This window comes from Chiroxiphia lanceolata, chromosome Z (genome assembly GCF_009829145.1).
Source record: "Chiroxiphia lanceolata isolate bChiLan1 chromosome Z, bChiLan1.pri, whole genome shotgun sequence".
In the NCBI taxonomy this organism is placed as follows: Eukaryota; Metazoa; Chordata; class Aves; order Passeriformes; family Pipridae; genus Chiroxiphia; species Chiroxiphia lanceolata.
The window spans coordinates 71,317,546-71,340,418 of NC_045671.1; the positions used below are offsets into that span (position 1 = coordinate 71,317,546).

The 22,873-nt window shown below is 39.6% G+C and overlaps 1 protein-coding gene across 2 annotated transcripts in view; it reads left to right on the plus strand.

Annotated features, from left to right (window-relative positions):
• ROR2 (receptor tyrosine kinase like orphan receptor 2) overlaps window positions 1-22,181 on the plus strand; it is a 145,253-nt gene extending 123,072 nt beyond the window's left edge. For both annotated transcript variants that reach the window (XM_032676484.1, XM_032676485.1), the window contains exons 5-9: window positions 10,542-10,669; window positions 13,745-14,059; window positions 15,752-15,997; window positions 17,765-17,967; window positions 19,657-22,181. In XM_032676484.1, coding sequence (XP_032532375.1) covers window positions 10,542-10,669; window positions 13,745-14,059; window positions 15,752-15,997; window positions 17,765-17,967; window positions 19,657-21,099 — 2,335 coding nt within the window. In that variant the 3' untranslated portion in view covers window positions 21,100-22,181. The remainder of the gene's footprint in view (window positions 1-10,541; window positions 10,670-13,744; window positions 14,060-15,751; window positions 15,998-17,764; window positions 17,968-19,656) is intronic.
• The last annotated feature ends 692 nt before the right edge of the window (window positions 22,182-22,873 follow it).

The following is a 22,873-nucleotide window of genomic DNA, read 5'->3' on the forward strand; positions in this document are numbered from 1 at the left end:
CCTTTCAATTTTTATGCCTTTATGGTTAGTTTTCCCCTACTTTTGTATTATTATGTTCTCTATTTCAGTTTGAAAGAGCCAAACAAACTGTAGATGCAATTAATTTAGTGTACTTGAGAAAAGGTTGAATAGATAGTTTAGCTGGTAAAATTTGAACAATTCTACTCAAAACTAAATAACATTAAGAGTGATGGAAGGGATTGCTTTTATAAAGGAGAAAGAAAGTGTGATAAGGAAATGCGCTCTTACAAACTGATACTGCTCTGTTAAGTCTTAAAATCTGAAGTATTTATGGTAATGCTACTCTAAACATAAGGTGGCAAGAAGCATGTCATCAGCTGTTTCTCACACTCCTCAAAGAACTTATTCATAAGTCTTCCATTTCTCATTTTGTTCATTCTGATGACATAGAAGAGGCAAAGGATTACTGTAGGTGGGACAAAAAGGATGATATACCACATAATCTTTGCTTTTATGAATAAGTGTGCACACACATACACATATTTCCCTCCACCCCAAGTTTTTCTAACAGTTCAATTTGCAGGCCAGAAAGGGTGTTTACTCCTGCCTCACCAGGCCTTTCTTCATGCTGGGAGATGTCTCCTGCATATAGAAACCCTTATACTTTAGTCTGACTCAGTTTTGCAAAATTGTGTTGACAAACCTCTGTTTTTTCACCTTCTTAACTACAGCATAGTAGTTCCAGATTACAAAACAATGATAGAGGGGTAAAGAAAAAGAATAGGAAAGAACACATTAGAATATAAATACAATACAATACAATAGCTCCAGTTGGCAGGGAACCACAAGAATCATTCAGTTGGACTTCTTGATCACTCCATGATTGACAAAAGTTAAAGCCTGTTATTAGGGACCTCTCTTTAAGGCACTGACAAGCATGGGACATCAACCACCTCTTGGGGGAACCTGTTGCAGTTTGACCACCCTACTGGCAAGGAAATGGTTCCTAACCTTAGGTCTGAACCTACCCTGATGCAGCTTTGAACCATTCCCACATGTCCTGTAGCTGGATGCCAGGAAGAAGAGATCAGCACTTCCCTCTCCTACTCCCATCCTGAGAAAGCTGTAGAGAGCAGTCAGGTCACACCTCAGGGTCCTTCTCCCCAAAGGTAGCCAAGTTCAGAGTCCTCAGCTGCTCCTCATGGTACATTCCATCCAGCCCTTCCATCAGCTTTGTTGCCCTCCTCCGGATGCATTGAAGTACCTTCACTTCCCTGCCCCCTCCCAAAAGAGAAATGAAATATTGAAAAATCCTCTGGCCTCATTTTTTGAAACATCAACATGACTTGTTTAGAACTAAAGAAAAAATAAATTTAAAAATTATCTTTGGACTGTGGAAAACTGCAGCTCAGATAAGTTCTGCGAAGGAAAGAGCAGCTATGAAAATAGTCTCTAACATTGGGAATTATTCACAAACTGTAACTTTCTGCAGCATTGCCTAGAATTAGTTCATATTGCATCCATAAAAAGTAACAGAGAAGCTAACAAGTATTTAGTATTGTCGCTTAGATGTTTTTAAAGATGTTTTTCAGATAAATGGAATTTATCTGAATTTTTTCTTAAGTCTGGAACACTGACACTTCAGTGTTATATGGTTATAAGTATCAGTGTTTCAGTAGATTTAATAAAAATGTTCTGCAAAAGACTTTGAAGATGAATACTTGGATATAGTTATGTAACCAATTTATAGCTGATGCTGTGATAATTTCTGGCTGTTTTACAAAGCTCTCTGCTACCAGATGCATAATTGCTGTGGTAACTGAAATAGAAAAGCCACATTTGTTTTGTTTAAAAAAAATAGAAGAAAGAAGGGGAGGGAAAAATGCCAGTACAGTTTTTTTCTTTTTTTTTTTTTTTTCCATTTGCTCAGATTCTTACATAAGTGACCACATTTGTAATGGCATGGTTGGTTAAAATATTTTTAATTCTGAAAACAAATTTTTTTTTTTTTTTGGTACAAAAATATCTTAACTTTTTAACCTTTACTAAAAAGCCAGGAAGCACTTTGTAGAAAGCTTGTATTTCCCATCATTCAAAAAAAAACCCCAAAAAACAAAATGGAAACCTTATGGCACTTACATGGGATTTCATTTTTCTGGTTTAAATTATTCCTTTTGTCTTTCTTCTAACCTCGCCTTCTCTTTGGATTTATATAACTGGTTATTTTTGACCATGTTTTCATTGTCTTCTTTTCTCTCAAGACTTCCTACCTCCTACCTGTCTTCTTGATGTACATATGAAACCCCATCAGTGGCTTTAAATCAGCTAAACAATAACGTAAAATTTTTATTCGTGCATAAAGTCTGTCTCTGTGGGTAAATTACAATGCACTAGCATCTACCTGGAAACTTACATGATTTTTTTTTTTTAAATGACCATATCAGGTTAGGCCCTGGTGGCATTTGTAGTGTGGGGTGAGCTTCACACTAGGGAAGGTCGGAGCAGCCTGTTGGGAGGTGAGCTGCCCTTTGCTCACCCACTCCCAAGGGTGAGAAGGGACCCCAGTTCCCAGACCAGTCCCCTTGGTGAGGCCCAACACCCACGCCTCCCTCCTTCCCTGCTTGTTAGAGGCTTTTCAGTGAGGGTCTGTTGGCCCTGCTGACTTTCCTTGGAGGTATCAGAAAAAGACAATTTATTTCACAGTCATAACACACTGAGAAGAGTAACGTGCCCTAAAACAAAAAAAAAAACACAAGAAAAAATGGGTGGAGAGGGGACCTCATAATGGTTTCTTTGGTGAGTGAGAAGCTGGAATGCTGCATGGCAGGGTTCACGTTCCCATATGTCGAAATTATTTTTCTGAAGGCTTTTTTCTCAATTTTTCAGTACCTGTGGTTGCAACAGAGATGTTTCTGTTAAAAATGTCTGACACTCAGCAAAACAGACCTGCAGCCTTCCAAAGCCTTGGATTGCCAGCTGACTCACCTGATTTCAAGATTTCATCCCAACATGCTGACACCTGTGAAAGCAGAGGGAGAATTTACAAAAATGTCCTTCGAGTCAACTGGGGGAGAGAGTTAGAATGTTATTGACAGAATATAAGATAATCTGTTTGAAGTTGCGTGTGGTAACCAGACGATTATGGCTGGTTATACGTCTAGGAACAATCCTCCTTTTTTGTGCAGAAGTTCAGGACATTGATATGTTGTTTAGTTTTGCTTCTTTGACTGTTTTACCCATCGTAGCGTAGTAAAAGCCATTCTGCCACCTGTATGTCTGTACGTGATTGCTGTACTTGGGAGCTGCAGCATTTTTTGGTACCCTGAAAACTTTCCTAAACTTGGAAAGCAATAACAAATATGTGAATGCATGTGATACCATCAAACCACAGCAGCAGGGAGTGCTATCTAATGAGCATTCTGAGCAGTTTTATGTGTTCAGTTCTTTCATATACGTTTGCCTGTGCAGGCTGGGTGCTTTTCTCGTCGGACTGATGGAGGATTAGTTTTGTGAAAGAAACAAAGGCAGTGCCATTTTCTCTTGGTTTTATCCACTTAAATTATTGAATAGTGGTGTCTTTTATCAAGGACACAGCTCAGCTAAGAGTGCTGACACCATCTAAGGCAATGCCTACTGAGGAGTACAATTTGGGTCATGATTTAGTGAAGGTACATGGTTAAACCCTACTGATCTTCTCTCCTTTTTTTGTGTTTAAATGTTTTTTTAAATACTTTGTATTAAAAGAATCCTCCTTTCACAGTAGCATCAGAATATATGTTTAAAGCATTATTTGGACTATGTTTTAGAGATAGGCTTTGACATCTGAGTTTTGTGTTTAAAAATACCGATTTTATAAACCTTTGCAGAAATAATTTCAATAGTCTAAAAATTAGGTTGTTGTAAAGTTTCAAGTTGCCATTTGACAAACAAGTTGCTTTTCTTTAGGTTGCCACAAACACTAAGTCCATTTGTAGCTGTTTTTTTACAAATGACATTACAATTACTTGCCCTATCTATTACCTGGTTTAAAATGCTGCCTCAAATCCTATGATTAATATGAAAAAATTTGTCATTTAATATAACTAGTAGAATAAAGATCAAGTCCGGTATTTTTACTGATCTTAAACATTGAGTCTGGAGTTTCAGTTCACAGTGTACTTTTTTTAGCAGCTAGTAAATATTCCAATCAAATGCAACACAGTTGCTCTGTTCAGTAATTGTTACTTTCAGTGAATTTTTTTAAGGATTCTGTGATGTATAGTTTTCAGATAAAAAGCAAGAAATACTCATCTGAGTTGCATGTTTGTGTCTTTCTTTCTGGGTCTATTGCTACACTTAGTGAGCATCTGGTAGCAAAAGTCACGGGCCATATCCATGGTGAGTGTAAATTGTCATAGGTCCATTGATTTCAACTGAGCTATGACTATTTATACAAATTCCCCTGCTTGTTAGGTTTTTACTCTTTAACACTAAACCCCCTCTTTTCTGATAGTATTTTTTACATTTCCTTAGTGTATAGGAAAAATTTTATACCCCTCTTGTATTGTACTAGTCTAAGTCTCTCTTTGAGGTGTTAACTACATCGATGTGTGTTTCCTGATATGCCAGGGGCACTGATCTTTGGACACAGGTGAAGATGTGCAAACAATGATTTTAAGTGCCGGAAAGGTGGGTTATTTGCAGAAACCTATGGCCAGAATTGTTTGTTCAGAGAATAGATACAGGTAGGGCAGGAAGCCTGTGGCTGTGTCCCATGATGTGGGTGCAGGGTAGTCTCCCTGCAGGCAAGGCCCCAGTGCAGCAGCCAAGTTGTCTCTGCCGTCCTTTCACTTCTTGGCTTCAGCAGGCAGGGCACAGGTGTGCACGTGTGGAGTTTTTGGTGATTTATGGTTGGTGGGTTTGGGGATTTTTTGAGGTTTTCCTGTACACCTGGGTTTTGGAAACTATGCTAAAATCTCCAAGCTGTTTGTGTGAGTTGTTGAATTTCTGGCCTGTATGGGCAGAAATTATGGATGACATCAGAAGCAGCTGGCATTAGCCCAGCCTTTCAGTGGATTCTAATAGGTCAAGCCATACTTATTTTAAAATATTCCATTCTTTTCCTCTGTCAATTATTTATACCCCAGTCCTGTTGCCCTGAATGTCAGCAGTAAAACTTCTGTTGACGTTCTCTGCACTATGGGAGGCCTATGAGAAAGAGCAATTTTATAGCCCATTGTAACTATTCCTTTAAAAGACAACCCTCCTGACGAATTTTACTTCATGGTGAAACAAGGAATTGAGTGTTTTATTTGATATTTTCTCTGAAGACAAACCTGACCAGAAAGTAACAAGTGTTTTTCTACAGTAACATTAGTATATATTTACTATGTTTTTGACAAGAGGCAAATTTTATAGATGTGATACAGCATATGAAAAAGCAGCACCTTTCTTTTCTCTCAGACCTTGTCGGTGACCTGTTTCTTTGGGAATATCTGGAGATGTAAAACTCATTTTAGCCATTGAAAAGTTATCCTCTTGAATAGAGTTTGCTCCCCTGCACTATGATATGATACATGTCAAGAGTAAGGGTAACAAATTACAACAGCTGTAGTGCAACATTATAAGAGGTCCTGATTTTGAGATTCGGTATAAACAAACTGTGAATACATATGCATACTAAAGAAATGAAGCTCCTGATTTTTTTACTGCAGCTCTTTTTAATGCCCTTCCCACAAGTCAGAGTGATTTGCCTTTCTTTCATTAAACATAAACCAGTTACTCCTTTATTCTTTTTGTATTGCATGTCATTTAACTTGTGTGGTTTCTGTTTATGAAGTAGCTACACACTGGGCTAAGTAAACTCATAATGTGAAAAAATTATGCCTGCCCTTTTCCCTCTGATCTTTCTGTCAGTCATAAGTATTGTCTTCACAAAGCTTCTGACATCAGTTTTCAAGTTGTAACTATCAAAAACCCTGAGACTTTTCCGTAAGATGACTGTATACCAAATGTTGTATTTCTCTACCCATAGAAAATAGGATGACATAAATAATTTTTCCTTTCACTCATCTATCACAGTCTAATTGTGGTTTTCTGTGCAATTGTCCTTGCTTTGCCATTCCAGTTGTAATGAAATATGAAGGGGAGTCCTAATATTCTCAGTATTTAACAGTTCTTAACTAAAACTGTTTAATCCCCGGACAGTAGGAAAGAGGGTTAAAACTTTGGATTTGTTATTTGTTGTGGAAAAATTTATTGGAAATTTTAATTGCAGTCAGCTTGCTTGTGGGAAATTGTTGTAACAAAGTTTCTACTACCTTTTAAAAGCTAACCTCTGGAATATCCTGTTATGTTCTATGAATTGGTTTAGCATTGTTTTCTCTGGTAAATTGTAGGCTGAGGATGTGTCCTTCCATATAAATGCTAGGGTAGGTTGGTAGGGTATTATTAAATGAGATTTTTTTTTCCAATGTATTCAGTCAAAATTCCCTCTGAGTTTTCTGGAGGATTTCTGAGTTTCTTTTTATGGCTGATGCATTGTTGTGTCTCTTCTATTTTCAGGACAGCAGATTTAACTTACAAGTTTCTGCTGTCTTTGTGAGCAAAACCTGTAGTATGCAAACAGAATAAAGACGTCTCACTAGCAAATGCATATGTGGATACCTCTCAATTCTGCTTTCAGAATTCCCTTTGTGAACCCTTGCTAGAAATTGTTGGGTCTTCATGTGTTTTCTCTATTCTTCCGCAAAACCACAAGGTTTGCACTTATTGAAGGCACTAAATAAGTACTTAAAACTCTCATCAGACTTGAGTGTTTCACGAGGTGATTGTAATTTTGAAGAGTTTCCATGGTGGCCTTTGTTTTACTGAGAAACTTTTTTGTTTGATATGCCCTCTGGTCTGTTCAGCTGTGACAGTTGCAAACAATAGGTGGTGTAACAGAGATAGGATATAGTGTATTGTGCCCAGATATATTCTTTCAGTATTGCAGGCTTTCCGTGAGGAAAAGCCTCTTTGTTTCCTAGATATTTTCTTTTGTAGTATTTTGTTCAGTGTTCTCTCTGTGTCACATGTGGAATTAAAGTAATGCTTAGTACGAGGGTGGTGGTGGTGCTGTTAAAGATGTTTTTTTCTGTGACCCCTAGAAATCTCTTTATATACCTCTGGAGCAGATATCTGCCTTATGGAAGTGTTCCATGACCTCCATCTGGAGAGTTTCCTATTCATACATGCTTTTATTCCTGTTCAGAGGCACCTGGTTCTTCCAGTTCCTCCTTTACAGAGCCAGACGTCCCTGCAAGTTGTGATTCCTGTCAGTGGGAGAAGTGGCACTGTGCCACTGAACCTGCATCTTTCTTCTACACTGTTTGGTTAATTATCTATTTCATACAGACTTCTGCCCACAAGCCTGAAGGCATACTGTATTTAATCAAGTGTTGCAGAGCATGTTTGATAAGGAACCTGTAAATGCTTATCAGTACTTCATTCTTCAAGATGTTCCCAGACCTGGTAAACCCAATCAAATTCCATGTTGTACATAAAAGTAGTATCAGTGTTTCAGTTTTACTTTTGTGTAACAGAGATAGAAGATTCCTCTGCTTTAGTTTTATATCAGAAAGCCTAGTTCTTAACTTTATTGTGCTGGCAGATCACCTTCTGGGCCTGGAAAAATAATGGCATTCATCCTAAGCAGTGGAAGTTGGGGTTTTAAGAATAGAGGGTCTGTTAAGTCAGATTCTTTACAATTTTATTTTTAAATCCAAACTCTGGTCAAACATATGACAAGTAATTGGGATAAGAGTTCCTTCAGTAAGAGTATATACCTTCCCTCCACTCTAATTGAGTGCTGAGAAAATTCAGTTTCCAGGTGCACTGCCTTTAAGGCCACCTTCCAGCAAAGGTGAAAAAAAAAAAAATCAACACTTCAGATGGGTCTGACTCTATTTTGAAAAAAAACCAAACCACCAAAAACCTATAAAAATGGAAGAAAATGACTAGGTAAAAAAGGTGATGTTGCCTTGAAACTTTCAGAAGTTGAAGAACAAATGTGAGAAATTACCTGTGGTGGTTAGCTTGTAAGATTTCTGCAAGTGGAACAAATTGAACTCTTCTGGATTCCTTTTGTGGAGTCAGATTTCTGCTTTCACCAGGGTTCTTGATCAGAGCAGATTTTATAGCTCAAGCAGCAGGAAATTGAAGAGTCGGTATTTCTGCCTATTTTCAGCAGCTTTTAATTATTTCTCTGATCAGCAACTGAATTGCTGGCATATGTTTTGGAGCATGAATCAAAGCTGCACATGGTTCCAAAGGCTCCTGTTTGAACTGAGCATGATGCTGCTCCTGTGCTATTTTATCAGATTCCCCCCAGTTGCTTTTTGCTGCAGATTTTTTGCTGTGTGCCAAGTGTACATGTAGCTGAAGAACAGAGTACTCTGTAAGGAGACTCTTAGTGCTGCCACTCCTGCAGCTTTGTTGAAATCAAATATTTTATTCAGAAGACTAATGTAATTTTGTCCTCTCAGCAATAGTACTAGTCAAACGGTGTTCACTGAGTTTCCTGGCCTGAGGAAGGTGCATGTAGAGTAACAACCCAGCTTTTGTCAGAGTAACTGACATCAGGTTACTGTTTACTTTTGCTTGTGTCCATGGTAGTGGTCATATCCAGTTTAGTTTAATCAGCAGTTGACTATAACATGGGAGCGGGGAACATATGTGTGTATTTATAGTATCGAAGCTGTGTTTAGAAGTTCCTGACAGAAATAAATAAACTAAGTAAGAGATCACACTGCTTTTGTCACCAAACCCATGCTGTTTTGAGTGCTTTTTCTTTTTTTTTTTAATGCTGGCAAGAGAACCCTGAACTGAGAGTTGAAGTGTGAGATACAGTTTCAGTAAGACATTACTGAATTTGCAGTCTTTCATTGCAGACTTTGTTCTGCAGGATAAGGGTATGAATTTACTTTTGGGAAAGAGGTCAACTGGAGGTTTCATATTCATTCAGATCCTTATGGGAATTGCTGACTTCCTATTGAGGTGGTCAAGGATCACGAAACAGACACGGAAAAAATGTTTTGATGTTTTGATTTTTGTCACTTCTGGCATGATGCAATTGTTGCAAAACTACAGATTTTAAGAACAAAAGAATGCCACTGCAGGGAGTAGTTGATCCTAAGACTCCTCTTCTACTTCATCCACCATAATCAAAAATTTACATATCTTTGTGGAAACAGAACTTGTTTCAGGGTTTGTAGAGAAAATGTTGCTTTATGAATATTTAACAATCATACTCTGATAGGAAATAAAGGCCAGATCTGCATAACAACTGCGTGATGCACTTAGTATCACCATGGTTTATCTAGCAGTTTATGTGATGGATAGAGTCCTGTTAAATCATTGTCTTTCTTGAGAGTACAGGAAGAGTAAAGGTGGTCAGTGCTTTCACCTTTTGGCTATGCTGTACAGACAATACTGCTCAACCTTCCCCTGCCAAAGAGTTTACACTTTAAGAAATACTGGTATTTGTAAGAGGAGTGGAAACATGGGTGGCCAAAAGAGGTGTTGATACCCAAAGGTAACAAAGTACAATGTGCAGAGAAGTACTGAGGCCATACTTGAAAAATTACTGGTATTGCAGAGGTATCTCAGGCTTTCAAACAGTTCAGTTGCAGAAGCTGATTTCTTTTTAGATGCCCTGCTCTGGAGTCATGGTTTTGTAGATTATGTTTTATACCTACTTTTTGTCCATCATGGAGTAAATGACATAATGTGAATCCATCAGGCTAGTGAATCCTAGTACAGAGGAAGCACAGGGAATACTGGATATTGACTGAGCATGCTCTCTCTCTGAAGTCTCTTTTCAGTTCTCTGACGCTTATGATCTGCAGATCAGCTCTGTATTATTTACAAGGGCTTTGGGGATGAAGTGTTGAACCACTGAGCCTTTAGGCTAGGGCTTTCGTGCCAAAATATTTGTGTTGATGTAAGGGAGTGAAAGGCCCAAAGCCTCATTGAATTGAAAACTGTATTAAAATATATGTTGAAAGAGAAATTTGGCACTGACTCTCACTACAGAGAAAAGAGGTTATAACCTTGGTTACTTTTTATTCTCTTTACCTAATTCAAAGTTCAAAATTATTCCATGTTTTAATTCAGGCTTGGCAAGATCTCTTCTGCTATCAACTACAGGAAATGAAGAATGGGTGAAAGAAGTGGGAGAAGAGAACAAACTACCTAATTTTACAGTGTACAGCTGGATGCCAAAATTACATAGGGACATATAATAAGATCTATGTTGCTGTTTCAGTCTAAAGGCTTTTTAATAGATTCATCTGTCAAATCCAATTATTAGTAGTATATGATTTTTAAATTAATCTCAGGTTTTGTTTTACTTCTTTCTGTAATGAGCTATTTACAGGGTCCCTCATTAATACTTTAAGGCAGTGTAGAGAGAATTGGAGGAGAAAGCTGCACCTGGGGAACGGAACGACTTCAGACTTACAGTATTTTGAGTTTTCCTACTTTTATAAGAATATGTTATGTAAAAATACACTGGGGGCAGCTAGACATTTGCATATAAAATCCTGACATGTCTTTTGCAGGGAAGATTACCACGAAGATGGGTTCTGTCAGCCATACAGGGGGATTGCATGTGCGCGAATCATCGGAAACAGGACCATTTATGTGGACTCCCTCCAGATGCAAGGGGAAATTGAAAACCGAATTACTGGTAACTTACACATCTCTTTAGCCTTAAAAAAAAAAAAAAAAAAAGCAAAACACATTAATGAGAGTATCCAGTTCAGGTAAAAATAGCACCATCATCCTTCCGGTTTCGTCAGTCAGTGACTAAGGCATCCTTGTGTTAAGGTTTAGAGGAGGTGAGCCCGTTTCTGGCTTGTGCAGTTGGCAAAATTTGGAGCAGGGAAGATGAGTATCTGCTGTGATGTGTAAAAGCAACGTGTAAAAGCTTTTTCTGTGTCATTAGGTAAAATGTCAGACCGCTGACTTTTTAACAGCTTCTGGTTTGTACTGGAGATTTTTACACGATGGATTCAAAATAAGATATTTTTTTTTTAATTAATTTGTGATATAGTGAAAAAGTACTGATGTTTTATTGTCTTGAAAAATGTAGGGTGGCTTTTCCCTTGAGTTTCCTTTCTTATTGCGCAATTTTGGCAGAGCCTGGATTTCACACTGGTTTATATAAAACAAGAGCTGACCTTCCTGTGCTCTGCCTATGCTTAATCTTTCTCTGAACATACTTTTTGTACAGAGACACAAATGTGCATCCAAAATCTTAATGACTTTTAATGGGCTGTACATCAACATGGGTTTTCTTCACTGTATCTCAGTTAGCTGACATTAGCAGCTGTGACTCTGATGTACATGAGCAGAGCAAGGAAATGAATCCATGGAATAGAGCACACTGTTTATCATAATATATAGCAAATTAACTCAGTCCAGCAGGAGCTTATTGCATCTGGCCAGATACAGCTCACTAATTGACTCTGCGACTTTAGCATAACTAAACCAAAAGGAGTTTAACATCACTTGTCAGCTCTAACTCCCTAAAGATATTACCTTAAAGATACTGCCTTAAAGACTCTGGCAAGCCAGAGAGTTTTTTTGTCTGTTCTTGAGATGGTGATTGGATTCTGGGTCTGGCAAAGTCCAGGTGCTGAGCTTTCCTTGTAGTATTACAGCTCGTCCCCCTCCCTCCTTTCTCCTGTATTCAGTTGTCATTCCAGCCTCTTTAACCATTATGTCATCAATTAATACATGCTATTGATACAACTTTTTCCCAGTGACTTAATCTCTGTCCTGTTTGGATGTTTTTCAGCAATATGGAAATGTTCAACTCTTTGAAATTATTAAATCTGTAACTCTGGAATTAGGTTGATAATGTCCTTTTCAAAAAAAACCACAAACACCCAACCAAACCTAAAAAAATCCAACAACCAAAAAACTCTGATGTCATCCAGAAAATATCTATTGATCAAGCTGCGTTGTTTCTGGAATATGTAACCTGGGCATTGATGACCAGGCTTCTGGTTCCCTAGTACCACCTATTATTGGTTAGGTTTTGGAGGCTGAGGGCTGGAATTCACTGTTCTGGAGCTGAGGAGAATTTCTGAAGGGACTGTTCTTTTTCAGAAACATGCTGTGAACCACCACGTAGAGCTGCCCAGTGCCTAGCTAGGCCGTAATATTAATCTGTTAAGAATGCAGCATTTTCAAACTATCTACATCTGAAGGTCATACCAAATGCTTTCTGAAAAATGATTCTCAGGATTTCATAGCATTATTGGTTCTTATGGCTCATATGTAAAACAAGTAATGCAAGACTGGCTGTTCTCTACCCAAATGAGAGTGTATTTTTGAAATTGCAGTACCTTGTTAGGTAAAGGAAAAAAAAGTACTGCTGTTGAGATTTTGCTTATAGTTTTGCCCATACCTCCTAAACACAGTTTCTGATGGAAGTGTTTGTGCTCCAGTGTGCATGGGAAGTGGTGACACCTACTGCCCGATGCCAGGAACATTTAGCAAGGTTGCATCTGTGGGGAATTTTCGTTCTGGATTTCCTGTTCCCTTTGTTGATCGAAATTCTGTAACGCAATGTCTTCACAAAATTTAGTGTGGAGGTTCAAATAGTCGACACTGACTACTTCAGTCTTCCAGTTTTATTTTTTCCCTATTAGTCTTTGGGACAAGTGTGTGTCACAGATACGTTCTGAGGCCTAATGCTGTGCTTGCATGCAGTATTCCCTACATGAATGAAAAATGGTTATATTCCTGTGTTAATATTTCTGACTTATTATAAACAAACATGTAAACAGTATGAAAGGCTGGATCTGTGGCTGCTTGCTGCATGTTTGGTGTTTAGGAAGAGGCAGGAGACTCTGTGATAGTATGTGCCAGCAGGAAATCGAAAGATTGAAAGGAGAGAGGGGGACAAGAGGGAAAGAATTTATTTGTAGGTTGTAAATAGACTGCTGAATGACATTTCCTCCCTTTTTACAGTCTGAACTGGTGGAACATGCAGGCTAGCAAACCTCACTCAAAAATTATGCTTTACTGGGGGAATAAATGTTCCTACATTTAAAGCTTGACTCAGAACCAGATATATGATGCACACACATATTTATCTTTTCTTTGCAACATGCCAGGAAACCTTGAGATAAATTTTAGCATGTAGGTGCTGAGAGCTGAAGGGGAGAATTATGTTCCTAATTCATTACGACATTCATCTTAATGTGATCAGCATGCTGAGACTCACTACATTCATTTTCCCCAAACTGTTGCCTGTTAGGCTTCTCGTGTCTGTTAATAACAGTGTCTCCCCAAATACCAATGGTACACTTCCTTTTGCCAGACAAGACTTGAAAAACACTTCGTTTATTGATCAAAATGTTTACAGGAGGAAGAAGTTGTTCAGATCTTGTTCAGATTTTACCTAATTAGGAACTTTGGAACATGTCAGGTGTATCTTGCCTTTGCTCTTTATGCTTTTAAATTAAAATTAACCAAGGCCAGTAGTTTGAGCAATGGTAGTCACATCAGTAACTTCCTAAGAACTGAAGTCCTACAAGCTCTGTGAAGAAGTCAGAGGGCCACTGGGATGCTGGGTTTGCTTTCTGCATTTGTCAGCTCTCCTTTACAGCAGAAATGGCCTCGTTTACCTGTTGCTCAGTGGGCTTTCAGACCCTCAAGAAAAGATGAAAGTTGTTAAAGGCAAATGACATGTTTTTTTGGTTTTTTTTTTGCGAATCAATACTTAAGCAGTACTTTTGTCCCTTTGCAGCTGCGTTTACCATGATTGGCACTTCCACGCACTTGTCCGACCAGTGCTCCCAGTTTGCCATCCCATCCTTCTGCCACTTCGTGTTCCCCCTGTGTGACGAGCGCTCCCGGACCCCTAAGCCGCGGGAACTGTGCCGGGATGAATGCGAAGTTCTGGAGAATGATCTCTGTAGGCAGGAGTACAACATTGCTAGGTCAAACCCCCTCATCTTGATGCAGCTGCAGTTGCCTAAGTGTGAGGACCTCCCACGACCTGACACCTTGGAAGCTGCCAACTGCATAAGGATTGGGATCCCTGTGGAGAGGCTCAGCCGATGTAAGTCTGGGTGTTTCATCGCGGGGAGAAAATAAGAGTTTGTTGCTTCGTTGGCTTGAGTCTAGAAGACTATTTCATCAGCCATTGCTTTTGTAGAGAAAGCACGGCTGTACTGGACAACACTGCTTCTATCTTGTTAACACTGCACTGTTGTAAGGTACAGTTAGGACAGCAAGGAAGCCTAAAAGGTGCTGCTTAATACCAGAAAGGATTATGTCAACCACCATGGGCTATAAAACTCTGTGTTCACACAGCCAGTTTGATACAGATTTGCAAGGGGCAGCAGCGTGTTTCCTCCACCCAAAGCTCAGTCCTTACCTTTTTGGGTGAACCACCCCATGCATCTGTGAGCTCTGTTTGCCTATCAATAAACGTCAAACAGTCTGTTGAAGTGTCACTAAAAGATGTGTTAAGAAATGAAACAGCATGTTCATTCTTTCTATATGGAAATCCACAAGAATATTAGTCCTATAAATCGCATGTGGGGTGTGATTGTCTTTATTTACCCACATACGATGAGTTAAAACATTTATCCTGCTTTCATGAATTTATATTTACATCCAGGATTAGGCAGCCTGCTCTGTTGTCACTAATTATGTTCGGACAATTTTTCTGACTACTCCGTTTCGTAGCAATTAGGCCCCTAAAATATTCAACAAGAAAACCCCAAGAGAGCAACGCTGTTTAAAGTTCAAAGTGTGATAAGATTATTCTAAATATTCATTATCTGAGTCCACAGTTAGGAGCAGGAGTCGTGGCATAAAGGTGGCCATGGAAGACTAGCTATGTGCTTATAAGTTAATAATGTAGTGTAGCTGAGAAGTAGAAGCAATGGAGAAAACCATGACAGAGACAAATCGGTCAGGGAAGAGGTATCAAGCGAAAGGAATGAAAACAAAACCAATAAGAAGTCTGGCAAAAGTTGTCCATGATCCTCAGAGCCAATGGTGCTGCTGCTGGTGGAACAACTGCAGCTTGAATACACGGTGGTTTTGAAAGAGCTGCATTCCTGAGGGCTGGAGAGATCAGAAAAATGGAGAAGGTAATGTTGCAAGCATGCAGGAAAATGCATGATTCAGTTCAGATGATTCATGTAGAAGACAAGCATTTAAAGACTATGAAGAGAGGATAACAGCAAAAAAAGATGTGGGTTCAGCAGATATGAAAATGATGCATCTAAAGAGAAGAAAAGACTGAATACTTTTTTTTCCTAAAGAAGAAAATAAGGAAAAATAGGCAAGAGGCATTAGAAAACAGCACTAATTTCTATAGAAAGTGAGCAGTGTGAAGAAGACGGGAAGATGAGAAATAAAAGTGGCGGGATGTTTACACTGTTGGCATCTGAGGAATTTTCCTGAAGTGGAACTCATATTTCTGATTCTTTTTAATTTATCATGTTCTGTAGCTAAAGGTCCATACATATTCCTTAGTCTCAACTTGCATTTAAAATTAGAAATAGCTGTGTGTGTGTAGCCATAGAGCTGAGACACTCCAAGAGAGAATCCAGAATTAACTGGGTGTAAAAGTGCACAGAGCTGAAATTTCGAACCAAACACCTTTCATTTAAGCCCTGAAGCACCTAAATTTAAGTACTTTTTTTGCATACATGGTCTATGGGCCTCAACGGTTTTGGTCTTGCTGTCCCTTGATTGTTTGGGTTTTTGAAACACTTTGCCAAACCCTGTGTTGCAGATCATCAGTGCTACAACGGTTCTGGAGCGGACTACAGAGGGACGGTCAGCGTTACCAAGTCTGGCCACACTTGCCAGCTCTGGGACTCACAGAGTCCCCACAACCACGATCTGACAAGCACACAGTTTCCAGAGCTAGGTGGAGGACATGCGTATTGTCGAAATCCCGGAGGTCAGATGGATGGTCCCTGGTGTTTCACAAAGAATAAAAACGTACGCATGGAACTGTGTGACGTACCTTCTTGTAGTATGTATTCTCTTTCTTTTATCCCCTACTACTGTTCTGAATCCTGTGTAATTTTGAATGCTCCTGATTATTGCAATTCGCTTAAGGGGGTTATGGTTTTGGATGTTTAACTTGCAGTAGCTTTGTTTTCAGTCGTGGGTTTTAATGTTTTCTGGAGATCAGAGCTTGTAACTGAGGTAATGGCTACATATTGGAGGCTTAGTCTGAGATAACAATTCATGATAATGCTGCAGTTTGTATTTTGACTTGTCAAATGCCAGATTGGACATAGAAAACATGTCTGTGTTCAAACTGAGCCGTGTTGTAGAGGACCTGATTTTCCTGCTGTGCAGGCCATTTATTTCAGGGAAAAACAATCCTTACACCTGCTAGCTGTATCTAGAAATCCCAGCCTTGTGTGACAGCTTTCAGTACAAAGCTTTTTATGGCATTTGTCCTCACCTGTCAAACACCTATATGTGTTTGATTTGCTCATGCTACTCAAGGCTATATTGCTTTTGTCCTGTGTGACATCTTGTAGGTAGCAAGGATTTTCAGATCCTATAGAGGGAGATATAGCACCATGTCTGGTGGGAAAGACAAACCATTTGAAGTGCAGAAGCAGAGATGGCATAAAAGAGATGATCTTATCAGAAAAGTCCTGCATTAGCTGCTAGTGGCTCTGCACAACTGATTGCAAAAATAAAAAGCACAGCTCTCACAGCTTAATACTGTTCCACTCAGTTCCCTGTATTAGTACAGACTTCACACATTAACAGTATTTGGGCATGACAAAGTGACTTATTACTGTGCTTCATTAGGAAGAAAAGCATGTTTCCTGCAGCAAAAGGTATAAATCGTGGAAGCCATAAAAGTGGATTGCCTGGATCTTTAAAACTGCTCTGAACTAATACGGAATTTCTTAGTTACTTCACTTTTTTGCAGTAACATGATTTGACATTTATAATAAATTTCTACATGGTGTGTAACATGGTGTAAAGATAACACGGGGTTGTGGTTGTGGTGAAAGCAGTTACCACAAATAGCAAAACCGCAGGTTACAGAAAACATCCCAGGCAGTTCCAGAGAACATTTTGAACATCTCTGTGCTTTCCTAGAGTCTCTAAATATTAAGAGAAAAAGCATTTTAGGAAGGCTAAAGAACAACCTTATTAAATGTATTGATGGCTCTTTCATTTCTCACTCTTAACATAAAAGCACTTTAATTTTATTAAGTACAGAACAAATAATATCTCTGCTAATGAGAAGTGAGATTTGTTTTACTCTGGGCAGAAGTAGTATCAGTGGAAGTAAAGAATGGGCAAAGTGCTGATAAAATGGCTGAAGCTGTGAGAGAGGGCCAGACTGCAATGTTGTGCTGGGGTTTATCACATTGAATTCACTGTTTTAAATATTGTCACGGAGACTGCTTGTTTTTTATAGCCTGAACAAAATAATGCAATAATTCTCTGATCTGTATTCTGTAGTTTCCACAACTGGAAGCCTCAAAAAAAAAGGTGAAATTAACCAAATACTGTTACAGTCAACACATTACATGTGGGGTTCCTAGTCTACCTTCATACTACTAGTTGCTGTGTTCAGTCAAGCTTCTTTGAAATAATTAATGGAAAGTTATGGAGAAGGGGGAGAGGGTAGTGTGGCTTCTGTTTTCAAGGTATGGTTTACTTTTTGTTTAAAATATAGTATTAATAGTCATAATAACTTGCTTAACTATAAAATGTCTTTAAAATACTTATTGTAAGCAATGAGCCTTTCTGTGCTTGGCAGGTCCACATGACAACAGCAAAATGGGAATCCTCTACATCCTTGTTCCCAGCATAGCCATTCCTCTGGTGATAGCCTGCCTTTTCTTCCTGGTGTGTATGTGCAGAAACAAGCAGAAGGCATCTGCTGCTACACCACAGCGTCGCCAGCTGATGGCATCTCCCAGCCAGGACATGGAAATGCCTCTCATTAATCAACACAAACAGGTATTTCTTACAGAATCTGCTCAGGCCCACGTATTTCCGAACTGTTATGATTTTAACTGTCTCAGATTGTCTGTGTTCAAACTGAGCCGTGTTGTAGGGGACCTGATTTTCCTGCTGTGCAGGCCATCTATTTCAGGGGAAAACAATCCTTACACCTGCTAGCTGTATCTAGAAATCCCAGCCTTGTGTGACAGCTTTCAGTACAAAGCTTTTTATGGCATTTGTCCTTACCTGTCAGTCACCATTCTGCCTGTTGTCGCAGTGACTGGAAATGTTGTTATGTCTGATCCAGTCTGCAGCCTGCAGCTCATTTTTGCTGCTGATAATGACGTGGCCAGTTTGCTTGTTTAAACCGTGGTGCACAGTGGGGTTTCTTGTCTATGTCTAACCCATCAGCTCAAGACAGCTGTTGTTCTGATCCCTAACTGAGTGGGGAGCTGAAATGGGGTGCAATGTTTTTGAAGGCTGAGTATCACAAAGGATGGTGAAACGAAAATGGCTTTGAACTCCTGTCTGCAGAAGTCAGCTCCTGCACAGGATTTTCTGGGCCAAATAACTCTGTGCTGAAATCCTGTTCAGTGCTAACGTTTAATTTTTAACCACAGCATTTACAAAATGCAAGCTTTAAAACACAATGCTCACTTTGGAACAATTGAACAACATCTCTTCAGGAAACTGTAGAATATTTGATGAATATGACCAATTGTAGCAAATTGGATTGATTTTTTGTGTAAAGGGTAGGTTTAATGGCTGAGCAGGACTGTGCTGCAAATTTTGTGGCCCAGTCCACAGTCTGCTAGCCACTAAAATCAGAGATTGTTCCCAAATCACCTGTTAAAGCCTCTTTCCAGCCTGCCCTACTCCCTCATGCTGCAGTACTGTGTGTGTGAAGCTGTGCCAGCTGCACCTTGCTCGGTCAGGGACTCCTCCATCCCGTGCTGGTCTGGATGGATCCACTGCAACACCATCACAAACTCCTTTTCTTTCCCTCCCAGATACAGGAAGGAGGCTCTGGGTGTTTCTCACTCTTGGATTTGCAGCCTTTTCCTTCAAGTACCAGGGAGAAATTCCTTCTTCCTTCTGCTCCAGTTGCACCCCCCTCTTCATTGGGGCTGACACGAGATTTTTCAGCAGGGGTACTGTACACTGCTGCCCATGGGCAGGGGCCATTCCTGTAGTGCAACAGAGGGAAAAGGGCGGATCTGCTACTGCAGAACTGAAAGAGAGAGGTTTTGTTCCTCCTTCTGCTGGAATGGATGTTTCAGTTCAGTCTGAGGCTTCCACCTCCTCAGCCAGTGCTTTTCTGACAGACCTCCACTGAGCAGCTCTGGGCTGGTCTGTAGGGCAAGTACAGCTGCAGTTAATAGATGTCATCATTTGCCAGATTTACTCTGAACCCATTGTTCATTTAGCTTGCAGGAAATATGACCACTCCTTTGTAGAAGTAATTATACTCATTATCTTGCAGCACAATTCAATTTACACTTCTGATAATATTTTAACTCGCTTCAAGGTTAACTGTAAAATCAATATGCTGATGTGAATATACAAAAAACCCCTGAAAAGTCATTTTGACCCAGTTTGTCTTGCATTTGGACATCTAGCCACTGGGAGATTTGCTTTAATAAGAGATTCTGGTTGTTTAGGAAACACTATGATATTTTACTGACTGTCTTTACTTCATTTCAGGCTAAGCTTAAAGAAATTAATCTCTCCACTGTGCGTTTCATGGAGGAACTAGGAGAGGAGAGGTTTGGCAAAGTCTACAAGGGTCATCTTTTTGGTACAGCACCAGGTGAACAGACACAAGCTGTTGCCATCAAGACACTTAAAGACAAAGCAGAACTGGCTCTTCGTGAAGAATTTAAACATGAGGCAATGATGAGATCACGATTACAGCACCCAAACATAGTTTGTTTGCTGGGAATAGTGACCAAGGAGCAACCTATAAGTATGATATTCAGTTATTGTTCCCACAGTGACCTCCATGAGTTCTTAGTGATGAGATCTCCCCATTCAGATGTTGGCAGCACCGATGATGACAAGACAGTAAAATCCACTCTGGAACCAGCAGACTTTTTCCACATTGTGACTCAGATTGCTGCAGGAATGGAATATCTTTCAAGCCACCATGTTGTCCACAAGGACTTGGCCACTAGAAATATACTGGTGTTCGATAAACTGAACGTGAAAATATCTGATTTAGGCCTTTTCAGGGAAGTTTATGCTGCTGATTACTACAAACTGATGGGAAATTCCCTTCTTCCTATCCGGTGGATGTCCCCTGAGGCTATTATGTATGGCAAGTTTTCTATTGATTCAGATATATGGTCATACGGAGTTGTGTTGTGGGAAGTTTTCAGCTATGGCCTGCAGCCTTACTGTGGTTATTCTAACCAGGATGTCATTGAGATGATCAGGAACCGACAGATTTTGCCGTGTCCCGATGACTGCCCCACGTGGATATACACTTTGATGTTGGAGTGTTGGAATGAATTTCCTAACAGAAGACCAAGATTTAAAGATATACATAACAGACTAAGAACATGGGGAAATCTTTCTAACTACAACAGCTCAGCGCAAACTTCTGGGGCGAGCAACACCACGCAAACAAGTTCCCTCAGCACAAGCCCTGTTAGCAATGTCAGCAATGCTAGATACATTGGACCAAAGCAGAAAACTCCAGCCTTCCCTCAACCCCAGTTCATACAAATGAAAGGCCAGATGAGACCTATGGTCCCACCTCCGCAGCTCTACATTCCAGTCAATGGCTACCAGCCAATGCCCGCCTACGGTGCTTACTTGCCAAATTTTTATCCTGTCCAAATTCCAATGCAAATGGCTCCTCAGCAGATGCCTCCCCAGATCATTCCCAAGCCAGGCTCCCACCACAGCGGGAGCGGATCCACCAGCACAGGCTACGTAACGACGGCGCCTTCCAACGCGTCGGTGGCCGACAGGGCTGCCCTGCTGTCAGAAGGCACGGATGACACACACAATGGAACGGAAGATATTGCCCAGAATCCTGTCCAGGAGGAGGAGGAGGAAGAGAGCTCTGTGCCTGAAACAGAATTGCTGGGTGATAATGACACACTTCAGATGGACGAAGCAGAAATCCAATCGGAAGCCTAAGGAATTTGGCCTCACTAGTAAGAGCCCCACATCGCTTCCATGCATGGAGACAGTAGATCCTTAGGCTTAATAGAGTGATTTTGATCTGACTAAAACTAGAGTAAAAAAGCAACACCAATGTAAAGTGCAGCAGTAATGATATACCAGGTTTACTGACCATTACCACCACTGGATTTTGCAAATATGATGGTATAGAATTGCTGGGTTTAATCTTTTTTACTGTCCTACAGTTCTTGAAAGAAGCTGCTTTTCAGATATGTACTGTTGCTGTGCAACATATTGCAGAGTAGCATTGCACATCGTGTATATCATGATATGTGAGTGTAATGCTAGTGAATTATGCTTAAACCAGTAACACAAAAAGGAATCCAACTATGGTTGCAGAGTTGCTCTAAGCATAAAGAAACACCCTGGCTGTGATGGACAGCTTAGTTTGTAGTATTTATCTCTTTGATGTAATAATGGACATGGGATTGTTGTTTGCTTTTTGAGTCTGAGAAAAAAAAGTTGAGAGTAGTGATCTGTGTTTGTATTACAATAACAACAAAAGTAGGGAAAAGGAACATAAAACTGGCTGTGCTGAGTAAGAGCACAGGTCTGTCCAGCCCAGTAGCATGTCTTGAAAGGCCATCGATAATGTCTGCCCAGGGGCAGACTGCAAGGGCAATTTCCCTTGTAGAATTTCCCCAGGGTACCTCCCCAGTCTCCAGCAATTTGTGACTTAGTGACTTCCCAATCCAGAAGTGGATTATTTTTTTTTTTCTGCTTAATAGCCCTTGATGGAATTTTGTACCATGAATTTATCCAAATGATTTTGAACTCACATAAACTTAGAGCATCCACAACATCTTGTGGAAAAACGTGAGAGGAGAGAGGATGGATTTCTTTCATCACTTCCAGTGAATGACTGTGAGAGAAGCTTCTGAATGAGATCATCTGACTGCATTTGTGGATGAAAGTATTCCTTCTCTGCTGTGTATTTTCAGCAGCAAACAGCCTTAATACACTGTTAACCAAAAATGGGGATATTGTAGGGGATATTATAGGTGTGCACTAACTTAATAAATCCAACTTTAATTGCATATTGGTTATCAAGTACAGAAAATGGCTCCACATGTACGTTTCTACTTTGTGAAAGTCTTGGGTTTTTTGAGGGGTTATAGACTTACTTGATTTACCACAATTACTGCTGGATTGCATGTGAAACCATGTTTTTTCCTGCCTTTTTTGGTAAAAATGATCTTTGAACTTTAGAAGACCAAAATAAGCAATACTGTACGAGGTGCTGTTTTTGTGCTTCTATTTGCAGGATGAATCATGTACAGACCTTTAAATGTAATTTATGTTTTACTGCATTTTATATATAGTTTTTCATTGAAATATTTTGATTTTTGAATGAATGACTTTATAACTTAACCATTTACGATATTCATACATGATGAAGTTTTATGGTATTGCTGTTTCACTTTGTTAAACATGCAGACAGGTCCATACATTTCATGACCCTTTCTGTACAAATGCAAGCAATACACATTCTCATTGTAACATTGTAGCCAACACACACTGTAGCTATAAGTTGTACATCCAAACATGGAGTATTCAATAAAGTGATGCAAAAAGTATGATTAAGTATGTTATCCTACAACCGCTGGTTTTTTTATGGTACTTTGTGGAGATAAAGCAGCCAAAATTCCTTAAGTTTCAGGTTTCACACCTAACTACAGCCTTTTATTTTATTAGATTGGTGTTCACTTGTAAGTTGTATATCATTGTG